General features: G+C 31.6%; 2 protein-coding genes across 8 annotated transcripts; both read right to left on the minus strand.

The window, feature by feature from the left end:
- Positions 1 to 4833: 4833 nt before the first annotated feature.
- LOC107030564 (uncharacterized protein At4g14450, chloroplastic-like) lies at positions 4834 to 5563 on the minus strand. Its single transcript, XM_015231833.2, has one exon. The coding sequence runs from the start codon at positions 5481 to 5483 to the stop codon at positions 5133 to 5135; it is 351 nt and encodes a 116-aa protein (XP_015087319.1). The 5' UTR covers positions 5484 to 5563; the 3' UTR covers positions 4834 to 5132.
- Positions 5564 to 7186: 1623 nt separating this feature from the next.
- LOC107029232 (actin-related protein 9) lies at positions 7187 to 23508 on the minus strand. 7 transcript variants are annotated; one of them, XR_003574511.1, is made up of 22 exons: positions 23349 to 23508; positions 23205 to 23277; positions 23007 to 23116; positions 22783 to 22842; positions 22559 to 22624; positions 22215 to 22317; positions 21241 to 21452; positions 20860 to 20980; positions 18894 to 18958; positions 17408 to 17497; positions 16633 to 16683; positions 15836 to 15967; positions 15448 to 15537; positions 14894 to 14964; positions 14659 to 14822; positions 14539 to 14582; positions 14412 to 14461; positions 14054 to 14099; positions 12644 to 12694; positions 11780 to 11926; positions 11415 to 11478; positions 7187 to 7305 (listed from the first exon to the last, which is right to left on the minus strand). XR_003574511.1 is itself a non-coding variant. In XM_027911869.1 (21 exons), exons 1-20 carry the CDS (start codon positions 23349 to 23351, stop codon positions 11783 to 11785), a joined length of 1746 nt encoding a protein of 581 aa, XP_027767670.1. In that variant the 5' UTR covers positions 23352 to 23508; the 3' UTR covers positions 11092 to 11478; positions 11780 to 11782. The 7 variants fall into 7 exon arrangements, 3 of the variants coding, with proteins under 3 accessions (XP_027767670.1, XP_015086090.1, XP_015086091.1); XR_001457956.2 differs by having other exon boundaries at positions 7189 to 7305; positions 11415 to 11488; positions 23349 to 23507; XR_003574510.1 differs by lacking the exon at positions 7187 to 7305 and adding an exon at positions 10516 to 11083.
- Positions 23509 to 25175: the final 1667 nt, after the last annotated feature.

Consider the following 25175-nt stretch of genomic DNA (forward strand, 5'->3'; position numbering starts at 1 on the left):
TGAAACGTAGGAAATTACATATTAAGTGAATTCCACATGCATATATGGAATCGTGGACCAAATTATTGTTTCATTGCGTTCACTTACTTAACATTTGTGAATAATATTCCCCATACTCATCTATAAATAAAAAAATTATTTTATTTATTTTGATAATGTTTTTTTACCAGATACTTTTACCCAACTATTTTAACTTTATAAAGTAGGACAAAATTAAAAATTATTTATTGAATTATTTTGACAGACTTAAAAGTGTTAATTTTGACGCACAAAAAATGTAATATTGTTTCTTTATCCCTGGAATTGGAACAAATTTTAATTTATTTGCATCAAAGTCAACTTTATGAACTTCAGACCATCAATATTTGGCCCAATTATCATCTCATATGTATGGTCCAGCCCAATTTTTGGATCGAGTTTGACATATCAATTGTTATATTTCTTCCTCTTATCTTAATTTCATAATTTAAAGGAAAAATCGAGATATTTTAAGTCATACTTAAAAGTTTTCATCAGTTTTGTTTTTTTTAGTAATTTAAAATTTCTAAATCACAATTAAGTTAGATGTGGAAGATTTGTACAACAAATCCCTTTTATTAATGTAGTATGAATGACTATAAGATATTTTTGTATCAATGTTTCCCATTTATGTTAAGTTCGATTTAAATGTATTTTATATGTATCAGTCTATGTGTCTTGCTTTTTTTTTTTTTTTGATATAGCATTATCTAAAAGGATTGTTTCTGTTTTTTTAATCATTTTTTAATTTTAACTTTTCACTTGACATGTTTAAAACCATAAGATTAAATATATATATCATTTTGATACATTCTACATATGTTTAGTTTTATCATATAGTCCTCGATTTATGTGGTAATTATTCATTCTTACTTCTTTCCTTCTTTTATGTCAATATGGAGGATTAGAGATTGCGCTCTTCAATTATTCTTGAGATGAATTTAGAGAGAGGAGGTTCAATTTCATATCTGTTAATTCGTTTTTTATTTATAAAACTTCAGACAAATAAAATAGCTATAAAACTCATACTGAATAGGTAATTTTAAATTAGCTTCTGAAATTTGAATTGTTTTACAGTAAAATTAACTATATATATATATATACTACTTAGTTATCATCAAAAGTAGCCTAATTATACCAAATTATAATTAACAAAAAACTTATGTAATTGATAAGGAAGCTAACAGTTAATGTCAACATGTTTGACACTGTAAACCTAATTTTCTTTGTTTAAGTTTACGTTATTTTGTTAGTTCAACAGATTGGATTGCCAAATTAATTATTTTTCCCAAGAATCACAAGACAGGCGACATGTTAGACTACTCGATATTATATTCGTCCCTAATTATAATTATCGCATAGAAACATGTTACTTATAATATTTATTAGTATGTATTAATATTTTTGTTTTATGTCCAATATTAATACGAAAATCTTAATTAAATTGAATTTATCTAAAACTAACTAAATTGAGAAGTACTTCTCATAAAAATACCCATTCTCAGGACTTTAATCTGAGGTCTCTAACTAGACTTTAGTTAAAAATGAAAGAATTTGATCCATTTCATTATAACTTGTTATGAAATTACTATTTCTTATTAACTACCTATTTTACCTATACGTCATGAGTAATAACAAAATTATAAATGAAAATTGAACCCTTCACAATTTTTCATTTTATTTATAGATCTTGAATAATATATTCTAACGTATGTTAATAATAATTATTAATTCAGTTTCTGACTTATTTTTCTTGGGTAAAATTAATCAATATCTACAATGGATTTACAATGTCCATTTTAAATGAAAAAATTATCTAAATATACAACTTATTTGATCATATTCTCTAAAAAAATTTATCAGTTGAAAAAGTTACTAAAATTGAATAGATACATCATTTTATGCGATGAATCGCTCTGATACATCACTTTAAGCGATGTATTGGTCGGATATATCACTTTACATGATGTATCGGTCCAATACATCACTTTAAGCAACGTATCATTTGATACATAAATTTACGCAATGTATCAGGACGTTGAGTGATATATTCCAAATCGAGATGTGATGTATCAAAATGTTGATGGATGGGTGGATCTGCAGTTAGAAAACAATGTACCAGAACGTTTTGAGATGTACCTAAATTCCATCAAATTTAAATTTTTTTTGTTATTTTTAAAAAATATGAATATGATATAAAATCTTCAACACTATAAGATTATTTTAAAATTTAAATTTATACTTCTTATTTTAAAAATGCATATCGTGGGTCAGCAAAGGACAAACCTAAGACCTTTCCCAAATAATATATAAGTCAAAAGACTCAAAACCACACAATTATACTACTAAAATCAACTTTATTCTAAAAAGTTTGACACTCCTATATTAATACTCTATGGTAACATTTCACCTCGATGGTCAAATTAGTTGAACAAATGATTTTTCAAATAAAAAATCTTAAGTTATTTTTACATGTATTTTCGATCAAACTCATACGAGACTTAAGTCTTACACTAAGCGAGATTAAACTTATGTGAACACATTTTAAAAAAAATATAAATTAGAAATTCATTTGTCAACCAAAACAATAAAAGTAATATTTCATGAAGTTGGAATCTAATACTTTTCTAGTGTATCGACGTTGAATGGGTTATTATATTATAAATTATAAATATATGAATGAATAAATAAAAGAAAATCATGTTGTGCATGGATTGTGTTTCTTATTTATAGACCATTCAAATTAAAAATCAAACCAAACATCTCAAAGTATACCATATAATAAAATAATCAATTACAACTACTAATATAATAGGTTTGGCCGGTCTATGTATGCAACAGCCTACACTTAATTAGAATTTGGCTATTTAATTAGTCTATTACCTCATCTTCCATATTATTATTATTATTTTGAAATTCAATATTTAAACTTGAAAAAATTAGGTACTAGTTTGTACCACTTTGTTAATTATAGGTTACTTTATATTGCATTCAAACTATATGTCATTTAAATATTATTATTATTATTATTGTTTATATTACATCATCTAGTTTGAATGCAATATAATAATCATGTTATTATATTGCATTATCATTTACGTGAACACATATTATTGGTTAATTCTGAATCATATACATAAATTTTTGAATCGATCTCTATTAGTCGACAAGTACAAATAAATTTAAAATTTTAAATCGATCACTATAAATCGATAAGTACAAATAAGTTTACTTTGTTTTATGGTTATCCCAACAAGAGGTTTAGGGAAATTCTCACCCCTATTAAATTATTTGTATTATATAAATTAGGATCTGGATTTATCAATTCATCGATGTCTCGATTAAAAATCATCAAAATAAGAGACTTAGACCGTTTCTTCTAACTCTTTATCAAATTCGATCAGTATTGTATATTTCAATATTCATTATAGTTATATGCTTTGGAATATTCTTTTTTATTTATTTCCTTTGATTAAATTTCATATTAAAAATCCACAAGTAGTTGTGATTTTCAATTCGAACTCTTTGATATTATAAGGTTTGAAATTGTTAGTGAACTATTGACACATAATTATTTGGCATGAATAAGGAGAAGTAGTGGACTTAGGTGTCAATGATCTTGGCTTATTTTGTTTGATTGAAGAGACAAAATAATATAAAGATACGTATCTAAGAAACAAAAAATAGACAAAGACAATAAGACGTGAGGTGTTTGTATAAAAATTATTTATGTGGAGGGAAAAAGCAAAAAAAAAAGTTAGCAAATATGTGATCATTATTTACAATCATCCAAAGTGGACAACCTTTTAGTTTTTGTTTTCTAGGTATTATTACTACTACCTTTGCTATCCTTTTCATCACTAAAAAGGGAAAAAAAATTATGAGTCAAAAACACATAAAAAACATCTCATTTTCTTGTGTTTCAAACCTTTTTGTTTGGTTTCTTACTCTTCGTAGCATACATTATTGATTAGAATTGCGCTCTTATTTTCTTGTGTTTCAAAGATTTTTGTATGCTTTTCACTCTTTGTAGCACAAATTAGATCTGAATTGTTTCGAATTGCACTCTGCAAAATTCATTAGGGTAGTACTTTCAACAAGATTTAAAGCAAACTTTTAGAGCTCCGATTAAATTTGAATTGCTTTGCAGAATTCATTCGGAGGTGGAGTTCCCAAACAGAATTCGAAGCCCACATTATAAGTCCAACTGAAATTGAATCGAATTGGGCTATGCAGGACCCATTCGATGATGACGCTCCCAACTCCCTATGCAGGACTCAAACCTGAGATCCATAATTAAGGATGAAGCACTCCCACCAATTCACCACAACCCATTTCCAGACTCAACTATACAAAACTATAAACAAATCTAGAGTATCTCATTTTTTTCGAGTTTCATACTTCACTATGAGGTGTTGTTGTATACATGAACTATTAGATATATAAGTTTCATTTCATTCCGTCCCATTTTATAAGTTACCTTTTCACTTTACAAAGAAATAATATAACGTTAACTTTCTATCCTTATTTAATATTTTCTTAAGTCAACTTTAATAATAAATGATCAATATATTTTCAAAATGAAGACAAAATATAATAATTTAATAATTTATGCATAAATTTTATAAAATAACAAGTATCGTGAATCAATTACTTATAGAAATAAATGACAGTTTAAATACTATTAGATGTGTGAGTATTCAACATGATCTATTGTCGATTCTTTATTGTGTACTAGTTATCACTCCACGACAATCCAATTGGTCAAACAAAAGTGTAATTTCTCGAGACACTTATCACTCCACGACAATCAGATTGGTCAAACAAACATTGTCATTTAATTTGTTCTAAAGCAAAAAAAACAAAAAGTGACAGCTGTGATTTACACTTTCACATGATCATCTCATCGAAGTAATTAATGGAAACAAAAAAAAAAGAGAGAGATAATTTTTCCTTAATCAGTTTTCATAACTTTGTTAATAATCTAATTATACAAATTCTGCATCCTAATAGAAAAAAACCTATCAACAATTTGTATCAAAAGCTTCAATCAGATATCTATCTATACTTTTGAAATTAAGAGATTCAGTTTTTTTTTAGATCTATGATAAATTTCACCGTCTATCGGCGGTTCCTGTACACAAAAACTGAATCAACGGCGCCGGTTCATGACAAAACGGCGCCGCTGGATGTTGCCACTTCTTAAACACCGGCAACTCTTTCTTCACTTCCTCTTTCTTACTATTACTCGAATTAGAATTAGAATTAGAATTAGAGAGACGATTAATCACCGATTTCAGATTTCCGGCATCAGGAGAAGCCGGAGAAGTAATCAACGGCGATAAAAGAGGTATAGCCACATTCCAATCGGTCGGTCGGTTGATTTGAATCGATGCCGGTGCTCGACGCTGTAAACGACTAGGATTCCGACGGTCTCCGGTGGAAGTCCGGTGGTTAATTGACATGATTGGATCGGAGATTTGTATTTGGGAGAGAGAAATTAGGGCTCGAAAGAGGGGAAATGTGAATACGGTGAAGAAGAAGAGATTTGGGGGTTTATATAGGAGTCATGTGGAGGACACGTGGCAGATTTTCAGTCAAAGGTCAAAGAAAGAGCCAGAATATTTATGTTGCACAGCTTGGCTTTGAGCTGGATTACTGTGAGTAATTAATCCCCGAGTCTTTGTCCGTTTTAATTTATGTGAAAATATTTGAATAAATGTGAAATTTTAAGACCGTAATTATAAATAATGTTTGACTCTAAAATAAAGGTTTATCAAACATGCAAATTGAACTAGAGAGAAATATCGAAAACATATTTAAATTTGGTAAAAAATATAATTTCATTTCAAACTATTGATCGTCTTAAAAACACCTCTTAGTTTGACTAATTGAACTTAATACCCTCCCTCCGAATTTTACAATATGAGTGAAATACACCTCTAAATTCTCGTCATTTTTAGAATTTTTTTTATCACTTCTTGCAACTTCAGTTAAGAGTCTTATGCTCCTATAAGAGTTTGACACTACTTGTTATATTATATTGTAAATCGAGCGTATATATCTAAATTTAATTAGTTAAGTATATGATGTTTTAAGGCTGACAACAATTTGAGGACAAAACTAATATTATCTTTATAATTTAATCATTAAAATTTCATATTTCATAAAACTAAGTTAATTGTTAAAACTAATATTATCTTTATAATTTCAACATTAAAATTCCATATTTTATAAAACTAAGCTTAATTGTTATGATAAAATTTGACTTATTACTTAATGTTTCATTGGATTGTCTTTTAATTTTTTTATAGGAAAATGTCAAATATATTTATTATTGCCTTAAAAAGTTGATTACTTGAGAATAAGTTACGTAATAAAAGGATACTTTGTCATTATATACTATTATAATAGGATAGTAGGAAATTGTGTACCAAAAAAGATAATTAGCATAATAGGAAAAAGGAGTTTGTTGATACCACGAGCACATGAATAGATGATATAAATTGAGCACATGAATAGATAGATACAAATTGTAATGAATAGTTTGGTGAATAAAATATTTAACGTTTACATAAATTTTTGTAAAAATCATATATTAAAATGATGTGATATATTTTATTTTAATATTTATATAAATAAAGGGTTACAATTTAAATATATAAGTTTTAATTTATAAATATCTTAATTCAAATATATTAAGATGTACTTTTTGAAGTATTACAAAATTTCATAAATTTAGTATTTAATTAAAATATATCGCATAAATTAAAATACGGAATTAATCGACATTCTGAGCCGAGCTCATGTCTAAGCAGCTTAAGCAAAAAGACTGATATTTTTATAGTATATACTTTATAGTATAGTATTAAAAAGAAAAAAAAACTCGTCACTTGGTCAAAAGCGTTTCATAGCTGACTGGATCCTTTAACCCAACGTCACTCTTTCTATTCTAGGCAAATTCTATACCAATTTGTCCATGAAATATGTGAAAACACTTTTACAAGTTAAAACTAAAAACACAAACTTAATTGTAATTAGTTAATAATAATAATTTAGTTATCGTTAAATATATTTTGTAATAACAGTATTCCTCTTTGTAATTGTCTTGAAAATTATAGTGACACTAAATTCAGTAACAATAAATTAATATAGTAAAGATATATATATTAATTATTATTAAAAGTTGTCTTTATTGCAATGATAGTTGAGTAGCTGAGAGCATAGGCGGATCTAGGTGTGGATCTGAGAGTTTGGACGAATCCACTAGCTGTCCTGTTGAACCTCCTAACAGAATAATTGATAGTTTAACAGTAAGAAAGAGCGGTGAAAATATTTTTCACGCATTTGTTATGAATTCGAATACCTTTCTCTTGTATTCTAATATTTAAAACTACATACTCCTAATTCTAATTACGATAGAGAAGTGGACAAGAAACTTTGAATAGAATCCAATTGATCATTGACTACTGAGTCATAACCTCATAACATGAAGCTTGTAATACGATTTACTTTTTCTATGTGATTTATCAAGCACAAGATATTATACCATAGTAAATCAATTATTATAAAGTGTTCTTTTTATCCAGCCGTTAAGTAATGGGTTTTTACCCGCACGTGAAACTATATCATCATCGTACATTTTCTGACAAATGATGAAACAATTAACGGCTATGATTGCACTTACGTGGCTATATTTAATCCTTAAAAAGGACAATGGACGTTTGGGTCGGAGTTATCGAGTTATCTTCATTGTCTGATTGTGCTGTCACACATTTCAAACTTTGGATCGTTTTAACGTTCCTTTCGATGGTATCGTCCACGAGTATGGTAGGATGAATAAGACCTTTTCGTTTTTAATCAAATAGAGTAATTTTATAATAAATGGAATATTACAATAAAGGGTGTCGAGATAATTTGAGATAATGTATTTTTTTTTATAATTATTTTAAATTGATTTGTATATTTTTGAATATATAGTTTTAAGTTATGAGTTTCTGTAAGTTCGTAGATAAACAGATTGAGAATATAAATTATGTTTTAGAGATTGTTTAATTTAGAGACAATTACTACTAATAAAGATTATATTGTAAAGCAATATGGGAACAATGATATAAACGTATATTCAGCGTATCGATCAATTAAGAACTCTCACTGAAAATGAGGATTTGAAATGGATCAATTGGTATATTAGCTAGCCAAAAAAAAAATTTAAAAATTATGAAGATATTCAGAACGAGGTGGATATTGCCTCTATGGAGGATAAATTAAGAAAAATGAAGTTGAATTTGACATGATTCACACATGTGACAAGAACATATTTAGATGATTTATTTAGAGATGTGAGATGTTGAGTTTGGTGGGTCTGATGAGAGGTAGAGAAAGACCAAAGAAATATATATATCAAGATAAAATGATTAGACATAACTTAAAACACATGTAACACAGACTCTAGATGAAAAAATATAGAGATTTCGGGATCAAGAGCAGGTTAATGATTGTGCTATAGTGTCACTCACAAATGGTAGTATTAATATTTTTTTGATTTTTAATTAGAGCCTATTCCTCGCTCTGTTTCAAAAAGGATGACCTAATTTGACTTGAAAAAAAATTTAAGAAAAGAATTTTTTTTTTTAATCTTGTGGTTCTAAATTAAAGTTAAGTCAAATGCATCAAAATGCCTTTTAATCTTGTACTCTTAAACATGACAGGTGAAAAGTTAAAAGTGTTATCAAAAAAGGAAAAGGGCCATTCTTTTAGAAACCGACTAAAAATGAAAATAGTGTCATTCTTTTTTAAACGGAGGAAGTATTTTCTGTTCTGTCATATTGTATTATTTGTTGGTGCTATTTAATTTTTTTTTTCTGAAATGTTCTCTTTTCCTTCTTATTGAGTTATATTTTATACGGATTAGGGATTTGTTGGTGCTATTTAATTTTTTTTTCTGAAGTATTCTTTTTTCCTTCTTATTTTATTATGTTTTATTTGAGCCAGGAATTTATAAAAAAAAAAAAAAAATCTCTCGATGTACACTCTCACAAGGCCGGGATAAGACTTGTACTAACCATCTTCATGTTGATTTTGATCTTTTAATCTGTGTTTACTAATTCATTTATTCTTAATTCATACTATATATCATGGGATACGATCTAATTAATGTTGATATTATAATCCGTGTTTACTAAGTACCTCTTTTATTCTTATTTCCTACTATATATCATGAAATAAAGTTTTACCTATTTTATACAAATATTTTGTATGCAAGCAGAAAAAGAAATAATAATCCAAACTAAATGTTTTAAATCTGTATTTACCAATTCTTTTATTTTTATTTCATACTTATAATTCTAATAACCTAACTTTATACAAATATTTTGTAGGCAGACAATCGAATGCTAAATTTTATGCTTTCCTATATGAAAAGGTACCCAAAATACGGTATACCATTAATGTGATCTTTTTTTCCAAATATTATCTTTATGCAACCAAAGATTTTTGGTTCCTGACTAAGTTATTTCGAAATTATAGTTCTGAAATTATGACCATTGAACTAATTTATTTCACAAGCAACTAAGAACAAAAAGGGGCTTAATATCGGTGTTAAGCTGAAAAAAGATGGAGAATTAAGAAATTAAAATAAAAATAAGACGTTATCGGGAATCAATATTTTCGATAAGAAATCTTTAATCAAAGAAAATATAAATTTAATCTCGAAGATATTCAAACTTATCTAGGAACAAAAAGATCACTTAATTAGTACATCAGTTAAGAACAAACATAATTTCTAAATATTCTTTATGTGCCCTAGTCAAAGTGTCCATGGTGGGTCATATTTAAACCACCTTTGACACAAAAAAAGAAAAGAAAAAAGAATATACAGAAATGAATGGACTCAAGCAAAGACCCAATCCAAAAGCATAGACAAAAGTAGGAATCAATTAACCCCTAACACTAGTTTTTATAACTTTACAAGATTTTGAAGAACATTTTTGACTATACTAAAATAATTTATCCACACCCTTTAATCTTAATAGCATATTTTCTTCTACTTTTATCTTTTTCCTTTCTTAATTTATGTAATAAGCAATTCAAATTAATCAACCAAATAGGGCAAAAGAAAAAATCGAACTTAAGAATTTATTGCATATAATCTTACTTTAATATTTAATGGAAGTTGTTTCATTTGAATTTATAACCTCCTAATCACATAACAATAACTTTACCAGTAACTCAAGAGCTCTCTTAACACTCTACTAAATGAAATATCACAATTTAATCTTCAATGGACAAGCTTACGTAATCTTATCCTAATTTTTACTGCAAGTTGTTTCATGATTTGAATCCATAACCTCTTAATCACATAAAAACAGAGTCTTTTAACACTTTACCAAATAAAGTATCACAATTTAATCTATAATTGACAAGCTGTCTTCCATAATAATTAAATTAAAGAGAAGTAGAAGTTTATTGATTCTTGATTAATTTGTTACCATTTTGTTTTTGGTGCACCAACTAATGTTTTGAAAACATTAATCCATAATTTTTTTAAGTAACGAAGGAATTATCAAAAGTATTAGAGAAGTGTGTAGTACATGAAATAGAAATTAGTAATCGTTTCTCAAATGACCATTTTAACCCTCAAATACCACTTTCACTATTTAAAAGTCACTAGTTTTCCATTGAAATTTACTACTAAAAAATGTTTAGTAGTTATTTCATTGGATATTTTAATTGAATGAGAGAGAAGAAAATAATAGCATCTCCATACGGAAATAATAGGAAGCATTGATGAGTATCTACACTATTGAAAAGAATCGCTATTTTCCCTCTAAAATTTCCCCGGAAAAATATAAATATTCACTAGCTATTCTCACGAATATGATCAGTGTGAAACAAAAAATAGTAGTAATATATTGTATATGAAAAAGTTAACAAGTTTCCGACCATTTCAGTGAGAATGGTTATACCAACCAAAGGTCATATTTAAAAATAATCCAACGAAAAGGTCATCGAATTGTTTAGCTTTTGACTAATGCGCCGAATTTTGATGACTACTTGGCTTTTCCTGCATGGTTTAATATTTTTGAATATAACACGATTATCATATTTATTTGACTAATTAAATTACTTCCAAGTTAATTATTCACATAGAGGGTCAGCTAGCAAATCAACCCTATGAAAATTCCACAATCTTGAGAATGAAATCGTTCTTAAGTAAGTTTGAATACCAAGATTAGTATAACCCTATACTGTGACTTAAGTTTCCTAGAATTAGGATGTACTTCAGATTGGCCTTGCTGAGTGATAATTCTTGAATAATTTTTCAGGTTTCAGGATTATCGAATCATTGTTCACAAGGGCTACCATATGAGTCCAGAGGGAGGAGTGAGGCTTACAGTTCTTTCGTCTTCAAGATAAGGTAGCAAGCTCCAGTTTGGATCTTTATCAAATCTCATAACCCTGCAGAAAGCTGAACAATAAAGGAGTTGAAAGAGAAATGTTAATAACAATAGTGTTGCACGACCTATGGACCAGCACTATAACAATAACAAAAAATCAGAACGCAAGGACGAGAATTATGTCTTGACAGGACGAAAAGGAAAGATAATAATCGTAACCGTTCAATTCCCTCGTCAGTTCTAGATTAATCCCCCAACTCATCCCTTACCCTTCCCACTTATCTGAAGCAAAAATAAAAGCAAACGTATAAAACCTGAGTTGAAAATGAATATAGATAAACTAGAGCAACATTTATTTGTACCTCTTATGAATTCAGATAGCACATTGCCTGAGCTTGAAGATAACATGAATCCTTGTACTTTCTCCCACTGCCAATGTGAATTCCATTTTTAATCCAGTCCTCACGATGAATCCAGGCCTCCCTACTAATATCAAGAATTCCAAGGATCTGCAGTGCATAGAAGTGATACTAACTCTATAGAGTCTCATACAAACTTAAAAGTGAAGCATGGTACAAGATATGGTTGAACAGGTATCACCTTATGCATCATTAAAAGAATATTGTCTCAACAAGATAAATACATTTTTAGCATCCTGGATATAGCAATCTCAAATTGAGCTGGTGGATATTCGAATAGAAGAATTCTACCAACTGTAAAAGTGTACCACTTAGGATTCTACAAAAACTAAGATTATTAAACAAAAAGCACGACACAATACAATGATTGTCCCTCTTAAGGCTCCTGATCTTGAATTGAGATGTTATTCATAAATTATGCACCAAAATAGGTTCAGTGCAACAATACTCTGTAGCATCAACTATTCATTAAGCACTGTAGTGGAGTCTTACAGGTCAGTTGATGCGATTAGCAGCCCCATTACGCTGTTCAGACTCGTCAGTGCCATTTATTTCATTAGTGACAGAAACACACTTCAGCTAATGCTATAATAGATAGTTATTATTTATCAACTCCTTTTATTCCTTTTATAATTGTGGTGTGAGAGCTACCTTGCCTGATTATTTACCACCTCCTTATAATTACTTATAATACAAAGCCCTAAATTGTATCAAAGCCATATTACCACCAGAATGTAGGATATAGCCGTTAAAAAATAGTGTGACGGAAACTAAGCAGAACCTCTAATAAAAATAGTGTCTACTTACTGCTCCGCCTTTCCATGACACAAATGCTGGATTTGTTCTCGATTGCAAGACCTAAGATATGTACATACAAACGTAAATGTAAATACAGCAACTTACTATATAAAAACAGAATAAAAGATGAGAAGAAAACGAAATGATGTAAGTCTGCAAGGACAGTAAGGGCTGCAAAAAAGGATGGGTACCCAATCACAATAGTTTCTATTGCACCTATTTGAGCCAAAGATTTTTCAAAGTCCATTCCAAATATTTACCCACACATGGTCCATTTTACATATGTATTTCAACAAGTTGGATTAGTTGGGGAAGGAATCTACATACAAGGAAAAAATGAACAACGACAATCACTACGCTTCATATCCGTGCAAGTTGGTGTCCTACATGAATCCGAAATAGAACAAAAGAACACTTAAGAATTTGTCTTTTATCCATTCATTCCATATACAAATCTTAAATAGATTGCTCTATCGTGACAACAATTTAAACCCTAATACTTTTTAAACTTCAAAATACCCCTTTCATAGAAAACGCCTAACTCCCTCTTCATTCCATTTTCACCATTTGTTCTTCTCTCTTTTGTGCTTAGGTCTATTGCATTTATCACAAAATAATTTACATTTATTAAAAATAATCCTATCAAACCAATTTAGAGTAATTGATACAAAAGTTAATTTGTAGTTGAATCAATTAGAATTAAGAATCTTGCAATAATCAGCTCCTTTTTTTCAAGGTGCCAAAATAATGAAACTCCTTTTTAGTGTGAACTACTTCAAAAGCATTTAAGTCATTTTATATGATAAAAGTCATTATCAACACTTCTTCACCAAACATATCAACTGCTTATTATCTATTTCGGTACTTGATATCAACATCTACATCCAGAAAGCCGTATGCTTTGGAAGAAGCTTGTACAGTTTGGGAAGGGGTTTTGATTGAACAAAAGAAGAATCTACTTCAACCGATATTTCCCTCTCCAACACATAATTACTTATTTATAAAATAAACTTTTACACTTAAAAGGCATCATTAGTATGTGATGCTTATCAACTAATTTGTACTCATCAACAAGTGAGAGCAAAAGACGTGTATCTTTCCTAAGGAACCAAGGAACTCTCATATATTTATTTTTGCGTTCTCCTTTCCCTTTTCAATTTGTTTTCCCCATTTATGGTCTTCAGCATGCTGAAAACAATCTAAGCATCTGAAGGATACATTTGAGAAGGCCAAACACATAATGAAACCTTAGGATGATAATGGGGGCAGGACTGATATACGTTTATTTGATTAAATCAAGACGCCAGATTATGCATCTGGCAAAGAGAAGATATAAGGTACACGAGATTGTCTGCAAATGTATATTGAAGAATGGCATAACAACTAGAATAGAAAGAAAATCAAAAGCTCAAAACTTACCTCCACAGTGTCAATTGCTTCATGTGAAGGGATTGCATGTAAAACTCTGGATACGAAAGTGAGCAGTTAGATAAAAGCATACTATTTTGTTAGAAACAAAAAACATCAAAGCATACTAGACTACTGGTGATCTCCTAAACCATTTCTATAGCTTGGAAAATTTTGAACATTCTACTTATCAGCACTTACCTGATAACATGCCAAAATGCAGTCACCTAGTTATGCTTTAAAAATTTTCTAAACAGAGGGTGGAATATTTATTGATGATATGTATATATAATTATGTCCAACTTCTAGCAACAGGGGCATTGTTTTCTTTTTCTGTTTAAATTCCGGGAAAACTAGACTCAAAACAAACCTTTCCTCCACAGCAGGAATGAGACCATAAATCGATGCAGCTCCACCAATCTGAAGAGTTGAAAAATATCACGCTTCAAACCACATGACAATAACTATAGGTTTAATTAATGCCTTAAACAACTAACCAGTTGCATGCTGCAAAACAACTTTCTCTGTAGCTCAATACGCCCTGTCAATTGTATGAAACAAGGCTCAGAAAGAGTATCCAAATTCTACCACATTATAGAATACATTACTATTATCACCTGTCAAAAGAATGCTCTTTGTAATAGCTTCAGCAAGTCCAATAATATCTTCTTTCTTTGGCTTTGTTTGGAAAACTGGGTAGCTCTCCCACATCGGATATGCACCACCACCAGGGAAGTCCATGTGCCATGTGTCCTCAAGCATATCATCATAATCGTTAAACCTATTTAGATGCAATAACTGAGCACAGAAGGAGGAGAAAGGATTTAGTGACATCATATATACTTAACTTACCAAGAGCGAGGTGGCGGAGGATAGACATCTGGAACCAAAAGCATTGGGTAAAATAAACCCATTGGGGGAACCTGTATTATCAAACTATCAGGCACTAATATCAACCCTTGTCAATTCAAGGTTTCATCTTTATCAGCAAGTACCAAATCTGCCTCTTTCTTTCGAAATACAGATGGAACTTGATACTGTAAATTTTATTGTCTAACTGTTAACATGGAATCTCATGTTCAACAAATCATGTCGCAATTGCTCACATGATATCTCAGCTTCAATTGCAAAAGCATGTCATGATTTAATTTTGGATTTTCATTGAATCATGATTAAAGAATAACTTTTCTGGATTAGACAATTCAAGTTGTCTCCCTTGTAAAGCAGTAACCTTGTCATATATTGCATTGAAAATGTTGCCCCAGAAAGTTATGAGGCATAAGCAGAATTTATCTTCGAAGAGTTAGAATGTGAAAGTTAAACAAATGGCATTAATCACACGTCCTCTTCAAAAAAAACAAAATAAATACAAGAAGATTTTGAGGTTAAGTCGTTAAGAGGTATACATTAAGAGCAGTCAGCCTAGTCTTATGAGATCCAGGTTGCATTCCATCTTCATATGAATGTACCATAGCAACAGCTTCTACTTCCCCCTCCTGGACAGTGGAATAAATTAAACATGCATTTAGGTATTCATGTAAGGATGCATCCTATCTATAACTAGAGTTAATATAAACAGTGTGGTAGATTACAATAGAAGGTGATAAATCGAACAATTAGACTGAAAATCATCCACTAATTGTCTCCATTCATACCAAGGACACTTTGGATATACATTCCCAGGTTCATATATTGATAACCAAACTGAGGAATATCCAGTAATGGGCTATACGTGTTTCTAGCTTTAAGTTAAAAACCTTAAATTTGTATTTTCCTGAATATTAGGAAACTCACTTTGATCTGACAGTAGGACTCCTTAAGTCTGTTAAGCATCAGCAAATCTACAGGCTTTGACAGGGCATCAGTCCGAATAGGTGGCCATGTTTGATGATGCCTCTGAGTCCAGAGAAGGCATCTTGATATATCCTGTTGGAATTTTTAAAAAAAACAGACAGGTTGGCTAAGAAAGACGAAAGACAATTAAAAAATCATTGAGGGAAGACTAAAGGAGAAGCCGAGAACTTAATAAACTGCTTCAAGCTTGACGCTGAAGTGTGTAATCATCTCATCTAAAAGCTTAAGCCATTAGTGAGAGTACATTTTTAATTATTTAATTATATTATGTATTAACACTTGAAGACAAAGAAAACCCATGTTTTTCCAAAAAAATCCTAGAACTTTGCATCATTTATAAATTATAAAGACAAGGAGAAGAAAAGTTTGTTCCGGTATTATAAGAACAATGGGATAGTTAAGTTTGTGCTAATTATCATATATTGAACTTTGCATCATATGATAGATCTTTGGAATAAAGTTATCGAATATAGACTTGGGGATATTACAAAGGTGAAACCAGTTTGGATTCACGAGCAATAGATCTAAGGCATAAGCAGCCTATTGACCGCAAAACTATTCAATAGAAACATCCGATTGAAGAAGTTCCCAGTTTATTATATGTCTCACCCTATTTAAAAAAGCTCCAAGAAATAAAAATGAAAATAACCCCTGGTATAAGCAAAGCATAAAAAAAATTGAGCTTCTCAGCTTTTTCATTCCGCAAACTAAAATCTATAGTTTTACTGAATGCTCACCTCTCCACCAAACCGTAAAGATATCTGTGTTGTGGGTAGAACCACTCCATCCTGTCCAATAGCATTAACAATTAGCATATGAACTCATGGAGGATCAGCATAAAGGTCAAATAGCAATTTTCAGATGTTCTTGTTAAAAAGCATAAGAATATCACAGAATTTTTTTTACTTCCAGATTTAAGTAACAACATATGTATAGACTGTAGGTCATCTACATAGATAACAAGGCACTGATAGAGCAATTGGGGAGAGCAAGGTGAAGCAGTAATCACAGTGAAGTAATGACAATGAAAGATATCATGCCAGTGATAGAATAGCACTCTCAGAATCCCAATTTTCTTGTATAATTTTACCTAGTATTGAGACTATGGGTAATGAGAAATTTTCTTATACTTGGGTGTGCATCAATAGCACTGATGGTACTGGATGTACTAATCATGATTCATGGCCTTTCACAATAGGTGGCGAGAGCCGCTCGGAAAATCTATTTAAGAAATAAAGAGGAAAGATGCCATTACTGTGAGTCTGTGAAGACTGATGCCTCAGTAACATGAATTACTTTCGGAACGTTATCGTGATTCATGTCCAGTTATAACCACCCACTTCTGCAACACACAAGGAAAAACACTTGCAGTATGCCAGTATCAAAGTTACTTAGAATCCTTATCCTGGGTCCCATTTCTAATGCTGGGGTGCTCTAAACAAAGCTGTAACAAAAAAGGGACTTAATTGTTACTTTCCAACCATATAGAAGGTAGAAACAAAGCCACCATACCTCAACACAGATAACAGATGTCACTTGAGCTCCCATGTTGACAATGCATGCTGTTGATAAACCATTTCCAAAAACTGCAGCAAGACCTTCCTGGTTTAACCAATTGAAACAGAACATGAGTAACAAAGATGATTTCATATATTTGCCCCCAAGGCCTAGCTCGAGTGGCAAAAGGTGGAGGATTTGTGGCTTAGGTCACAGGTACAAGCCCCACACCATGTAAAGCGAAGCCTGACATTTAAGTGGAGAAGGGTAGAGGGGTGGCCTATTATTCACCGAGTTTAGAAGGTTGTGATTGGTCCAAAGGACGGTCAGACAAATTTCCCGGTTGTCAAAAAAAAAAAGATTATCTCATCCATTTTTATCCCTACTGTTTGATTACAAGGTACAGTTAGCACTTCCAGTTAGTTGTTGACAGTCATCTGCATTTCCAAGAACAGGCAATTGCATATTCAAGAGTAAAGTTTTTCTATTTCAGCAAACTTCTTGACATCCTGAATGTTTCTTCCTTAGCCCTCCTAAGGTAACTAATGGCACAAAGATCAAGAAAGGAAGGGAGCCTTATAAAGCTTGTAGCATTAAACATGCCATAACATTCGTGTCACGATAAAAGTTTGTCATTAAGGATAAATAGAAAGTTTGTGTTAATATTTCCGAACTTAGAGAACTGCCGAGTGTTTTTAAACCAAACTAAAAAATTGTCACAGGAACTGGAACCAAGGGGAGTAAATAATTTAGATCTTGAATTATATAAGAGACAACTAGGATGGAGAAAACAAAACATTGATGAGACACCCTAAACATAGGATTTTGGGGAGCCGAATTATTAATTTAAAAAGAACAGAGATTTATTCACCGTTCCACACCTCCTCCCGCTGAGCCCAACTTCAAATAAATAAGTGTTTTTAATAGATTCTGACCCTTCTTTTTTCATTTCATCAAGAAGTAGGTGCTCCATAAGAAAGAAAGTGGGCCCATCGTTGGGAAAGTTATTGCTAAATGTAATGGTGTACAAGATAAATCTTCCTATTCTCCTTAAATAAATGAAAATGAAATGTATTAACTTTGATCTACATCAAAATAGCCTTAAACCAACTTTCAAGAAGTAAGCTTAAAATTCCTGGAAAACTAAACGTGATCCCCTTCTAGAAAGTGCAGCAAGTCTATCAAGAAACTTGCAATGAGGGTAGTAATATGTAAGGTCTTCTATGATCATAGCTCTAAATGGCACTGCTTAACAAATACATACCTCACACACAAGCTTTATTGGTATTATTGTTGATTAGAAAGCATGGGACAAGCAATTATCAGATCTTCAAAAAAATAGAATGAAGCAATCTATATATTTCAAAGTTAATGCTGTCATGTATGTCGGTTGTTGGAAAATTATATGAACAGGTTAATAAGAATGAAGGCTTAGGACCAACTTGTGTGCATAAATACAATAACTTCATAATGCCTAAAAAGTTCAGCAACATAATATCACCTGGTGGACTACTGCTGAACCAAACCGTAAGTCACGCAACACGATAGATAGCATTTCCTTGATTTCTGCTTTGCATAAACAGCAAGAAGTGTTACATTTTCTATAAGGAACAAAAGTTCTATATCAACGACGGAAAGGGTGATCATATGGTAAATATGAGTCAACCTATATTGTCCACTTAAAATTTGGTAATTTAATGGGTAAAGTAGAATAAACTACAGGCTACATCATATACTTTTTTTTTAAACATAGGCTACAGTCATATAGTACTATGTTATTTCCTAGAATTTAAAAAGAAAGGAAAGAAGCAGGTTATAAATATTTTTATTTGCGAGGAAGCACAATGCCTTGCTAAATTCATTTCTTTTGGAAATTTGTGAATGTGGTTTGACATAATAACTGAACTATAAGCATATTAACATTGTTGGATTGTTCAAAGGAAATAGTTGATATTCTCTTGGTTCACCCACAAAATAATGCGGTAGAGTAGTACATAAAACTAGTAAAATGAGCTCTCTTGGTTCTATGTTATAGTAGGTATTGTCTTGATACTATGATAATGATAATTTTGATCAGCTTTGGTGGGGTAATTTAGACCCACCATATTCCACAATGATAATATGGACAATAAGGATGTCCATATTTTTTTGATAAAAGAATAAGGATGTCCATATTATCCAGTGAGTAACCTATCTTTTATTCGTGTTAAATATGATCGGTCAGGTATTTTATCCATTTTTGTTTAACTCGTTTTTGACTTGTCCATATCCTACTCAATCCGCCTGTTTCCCACTCCTAATCAGAAGATTAGTCACTTACCAGCAATCTCTTAGACATTAACAACAACAACATATCCAGTGTCATCCCACAAGTGGGGTTTAGGTAGGTTAGGATGTACGCGGACTTTACCCTTACCTTTATGGGGTAGAAAGGTTGTTTCCAGTATATACAAAAGAAATTAAAATGACAATCTGAGGAAACCATAGGGAAATTTCCTCTTCACCAAACTGTTGGGCTTCTCCATGGACAACAAGACTCTCTTTCAAAGTTCTTGCTCTGAATTTCGATTTTCCTAATTCCAAATCCAAGTAATGGATGAGTAGAGAAATTCTCTGAGAGACCATTTTATGATGGATCACTATCTTCAGCATTTGGAGAGGCAAGGAAAACTAGTCAAGATCAGGGAAGCAGAGGAAAAGTACTGATCTTTCCATTTCGTCATTTGGTGTTAGCAGTAGGAAGAGGAGGGAACATGGGGATATAATTTCCTTTTGGGCCTACAAATTTTAATTTCCCTTTTCTCTTCAATTTACCCACTTACTATACTTCTGCTCTCTTTTGCCTTACCTTCCAGTTCCCAAAATCAGTGGAAACGAGACCAGAACAGCTCTTTGGATTCGTCTCAATATATTGTCAATTAATTTCATTATTCTCATTTCAGTCTGCAGGACAGCACATATGTAAGATAACACACTATCACAATTTTTTTAAAATGATAGTGGTGTTTGGCGCCAATTTGCGCAACCTGAGCTAGTCCACCTACTGCAGCACACAAGCACAAATTTTGGTAACCTGCCCATCAAGGATGGAGCAGCTGGGGATTCCTACTGTCACACACACATATCTCTCTCTTGATAGTGCAACTAGTGGAGTATTTATTTTCTCTAGAACACTGGAACTTCACATTGCTTCATCAATTAAAACAGGTGTCCCGTGGATGACACTATGTCATTTTTACAAACCAACTAAGAGAAACACATAAGAGGCCTTATGCAGACGTGAATTAGCGAAGCTAGCTAGACCATGAGCAGCTAAATTCCAGGATCTAGTGGTGTATGCACCTTATAATATTTATTTCAAAAATTGCAGATTTGACCAAAATAACAAGATTCTAGCCTAAACATAAATTTACCAGATTCTGGTTTCAGACAGAAAAAATGAAAAGGAAAAAATAGAGTATATATACCACGATTGTCAAATGTCTCTGGAATAACAAGGATTGCAGAATACATGCTTCTCTCACGATGAGAAATATGCAATTTCTCAACCAAAATCCACTCCCATATAGTATGCAGGTCTTCGAGAACCTAAAATTCCCCAAGTATTATATTAAAATAATGGCCACTGGAACTCTAGTTAATCTGAAAGAAGTTACATTTATACACCTTTTGAAAAACCAACAGAAAAGTTTTTAGAAAATCATGCCAATTCTCAATGAAAAAATTGGAAAGGGAAATCCAACATTGATTTCAAAAGTAAAGTTACTAATGTGTGAGTCACAACTGGAAGAAGCAGATGCACATCAAATTTTCCATGCATCTAAAGAAATCTTGAAACAAGATGTTACCTGCTGCGTCGGATAATATTGAGATACATTCAGATGACCTCGGCGTATAGGACGCCGCAAGCAATATGGTTCTGTTGGGGAAATTCTTAAAGCTTCCTCTCCACATATGTACTCTCTATATTTACGTTCACTGGAATTAGGTTCAACCTTAATCTTGCTTTCCTTCAGAGTAGGTGACTCGCTGGTATCGCCCTCGCTGGGTACATCTTCTGCTATTGCAAAACGTACTTACTCATTCTTGAAATAAAGGTGTAAATAGCAAAATAATCAAACTAAGCATGTTCTAGTACCAACTACTACTGAAAATCAAACAAAAGCCAAGCCAATCAGAAAATATATTCTATCCGACATGGATGTTCTGATCAATTGAGTAGTATTCTCACTGTGTACAAGCATTAAAATCTTTTATATGCACAATAGGTAGAAGCTGAATTTCCAGTAGAGATATAATCAAAGTGTCCTTAATATAAAATTTTGAGAACAGAAAAACATTTTTTGAAGTCCAAAATTTAAGATCGGGTCATCAACTATGGAAGAGTTGCCGCAAAATATCCTTGTCATAAAGCTTATTTGTCATCTGAGAAGCTTGACACGGGATATCAGATGATATCTAATCGCTAAAAGATCTCCCAGAAAATATGAATTAGACCACCCACAGAAGCACTAATAGAATTATAGATGGGGAACCATTCGGCTGCTTTAGGCATTAATAGCAGAAAATATTTTCATGCCAGCTGGAACATAGGGCTACTTGCCAATCAACTAACTGGCTAGGGCATCACTTGCGGACAAAGAAGAATAAGTAGTAAACTAAAAGAGTATTCAAACTCCATACAAAATATTGTGTATCTGTACATATAACTGGTTTACAAGAAAACTATACACCGCCTATAACTTTCAGCATAGAGAAAGCAACAGCCAAACCTGAACGAATAAATGCTTCATTCAAAGAATGAACATGTTACAGTTCTTACCTGTTGTTGAAGAATGAGGGACATTTTTCTCAAAAACATCAGTCCAAGTGAACACTGGCTCTTTCATGTTATTTTGCGGAGAATATGCGTCTACACGCCCCATCTGCACAGATAAACACAAAATACACACAAAAGATTGTCGATAGAGGTATTCCAGAAAGCATGGCAATAGATACTTTGTAGTTCAACTAGTTTCGATTCCATCAAAATCTTCCTGATAAAATCTAGCTTCAATAGCTCCAATAACCATTCCTTACCACACATTTACTTGAAAATCTCACAGAAACCAAAGAAAAAAAAATTCATATTATACTTTAAAAAGCATAGAAAATTCTCTCTGGTACCTTGCGTGGATAAGAACTGTTAGCTACCTCCTCATCCAAAAATGGAATTCTCAATAACGACGCAACCTGATTAAAAAAAAAAGTGAAACATCGAAAATATTACAATGTATTCATGTCATCGACCTATATAGTTTCATATTCGTGCTTATATGATTAAACATCTTTTTTTTTTCAAGCTCAAATATATAATTTAAACATTGTTTACCATATTTCATCATACTTACAATGTCATAAGCTCTTTCCCGTTCCATATGCTGTGCAGTCGTAACCTGAGAATTCAGCATCTAATCCACCAAAAAAAGAAAAGGATATCATCAAAACACATAAACACACGCACTTGCAATATGATCAACAAACTAAAGATGACTTAGAACTTCAAAACTAAAATTTGCGAAAAATCACATAAAACTGCAAACTTAACTACAAAAATTCAAAAAATTGGCCTTACTTGATCTTGAGCATTTCGTTTTGGTAACTGACTAGTGCGACGGGAAATGCAATGAGGTATATTGAATGGAGTGTCATGTTGAGCCAATCCTATTCTAATATTTGCGGAACCTAAATTACAGTACAGTATTTCACTTAATTAGTTAATAGAAAAAGCAAAAAAAAAAAATGGAAATCGAGAGAAGTTAGGGTTTAGTACCTGGATTGATGACGACGATATTGGACCCGCGTTCAGTGAAGATGTTAGTAGGAACTGCTGTTTTTGGGTAATCCTGTGTATAGAAACAAAAATTGTAAGATTGAGAAGAAGATTATAGTGTGTAGCAATAGAGAAGATGAGCACCATGGCTAAAAGCTTGAGCTGGTGCTGAGGCCTGAGGGAGCAGAAAACGGTACTGATGAAGAAGGGGGTTATAGCTTATATACTGTTTGGAATTGACACGAAAATTGAATTTGCTCAATTTTGTATACAGATTAATTTGACTCAACATAAAATTAGATTAGCTTAGTTGAGGTTCCGTTAGTTAATTCATGATTTATATTTTTTCTTTAAGAAAAAACTACTTTTCATTGTTACTCTTTAGATTATTTTGAAACTTTTCACTTAAAAAATGAAAAATAGTTAAAAAAATTATTTTTAAAAAGAGTGAAACTAAAAATAAAAGTTGATAATTTTATTGAATTTTGAAAGCAATAATAATATATTTGATGAAATTTCACGAAGGAGATAGAGAGATTGTTCTGAAAAATTCTAAGTTTGAGTGTAATAAATTTTGGTATAAAGATGAAAGAGACAATGAAGAGAATATAACAAATAATAAGAAAATAATGCAAAGTCTACAAAAGAATAGCCAAAATAACAATAAAACATGTGATACTCGAAACTTCGTAACAACTTGCTAGGGTAGATTAATATAAAGTTAAAAAACAATAATGATAAAAAAAAGTTACAATAATACAACTAGTTCCATCACAAACATCAACCACCATAAGCAAGACAACATTATACTACCTATTAACCCTTTGCATCCTCGTGTGTAAGGTTACATCTCCATTCCCCTTAATTATAGACCCAAAATACTTAAATCTATCTCTCTTGGAGATATTTTGTGTGTCAAGCCTCACTTCCAAGCATACTTCATGCATCGTATTATTTAATTTTTACCTCACATATACTATCTTGATTCGGCTCAACCTAAACCTTTAGCATCTAAAGTTTTTCTCTACACCTACTTAGCACCAATTTTCTTGCGCGTCTCATCATGTCATCCACAAATAACATACACCACGACATTTTATCTTGAATGTCAAGCTTTAAAGCATCTTTCACAAAGGCAAACAGAAACACACCAAGATTCGACCCTTGGTGTAAACTCATCTCCCCATAAAAGTGCTCTAGAATCTCCTCCCCTTGTCTTACCCACATTTTAGCCTTTTCGTACATGTTCTTTACCGCTCTAATGTAGGCCATTGATACACCTCTTGCCTCCTGCATCGCTACTAAACTTCCCTCTGAACTTAATCATAAGACTTCTCAAGGTCAATGAACACCATATATATATTCGTCTTTCTTTTTCAATACAATTTTATCAGTCTCTTCACAAGATGAATGACTTTTGCAGTAGATCACCCTAACATGAATCCAAATTAATTCTCTAAAATAAACACACCATTTCTCACTTTCTACTTCACCATTCTCTCCCAAACTTTTATAATATAACTTAACAATTTAATACCGCTATAGATATTACAATTGAATATGATTAGAGGGAATACTATTTTTTGAGTGTGGGACCAAAATGAAAGGAACAAAAGTCATAAAGGAGCTCAACAAGAAACTACTCTTAAAACCAAGGGACACATTTGAGAAGAACACAAAAATAATTCTTCCATACTCACATACTTATAGAATGAAGCTACTCGCTTACTCAAGCTGCCACGTTTCTCAGTGTTATTGGTTCTAAAACGTGTCTCCTTCAATCAACCGTACATTTCAACAGATGGCCAAATAACAAAGCGAGTACACTATTTTTATCTTACTCGCGAGCGTTTGCCATTTGCATAGAGAAATTTATAGCAGGTATGGAGGAAATTTAAATTTTACAAATATAAATAAGCCGTCGAGAAGGAAAAAAAAGGTAAGTGGACATTTTTGAGAAGAGTCGTTAGC

This window comes from Solanum pennellii, chromosome 9 (genome assembly GCF_001406875.1).
Source record: "Solanum pennellii chromosome 9, SPENNV200".
Lineage (NCBI taxonomy): Eukaryota > Viridiplantae > Streptophyta > Magnoliopsida > Solanales > Solanaceae > Solanum > Solanum pennellii.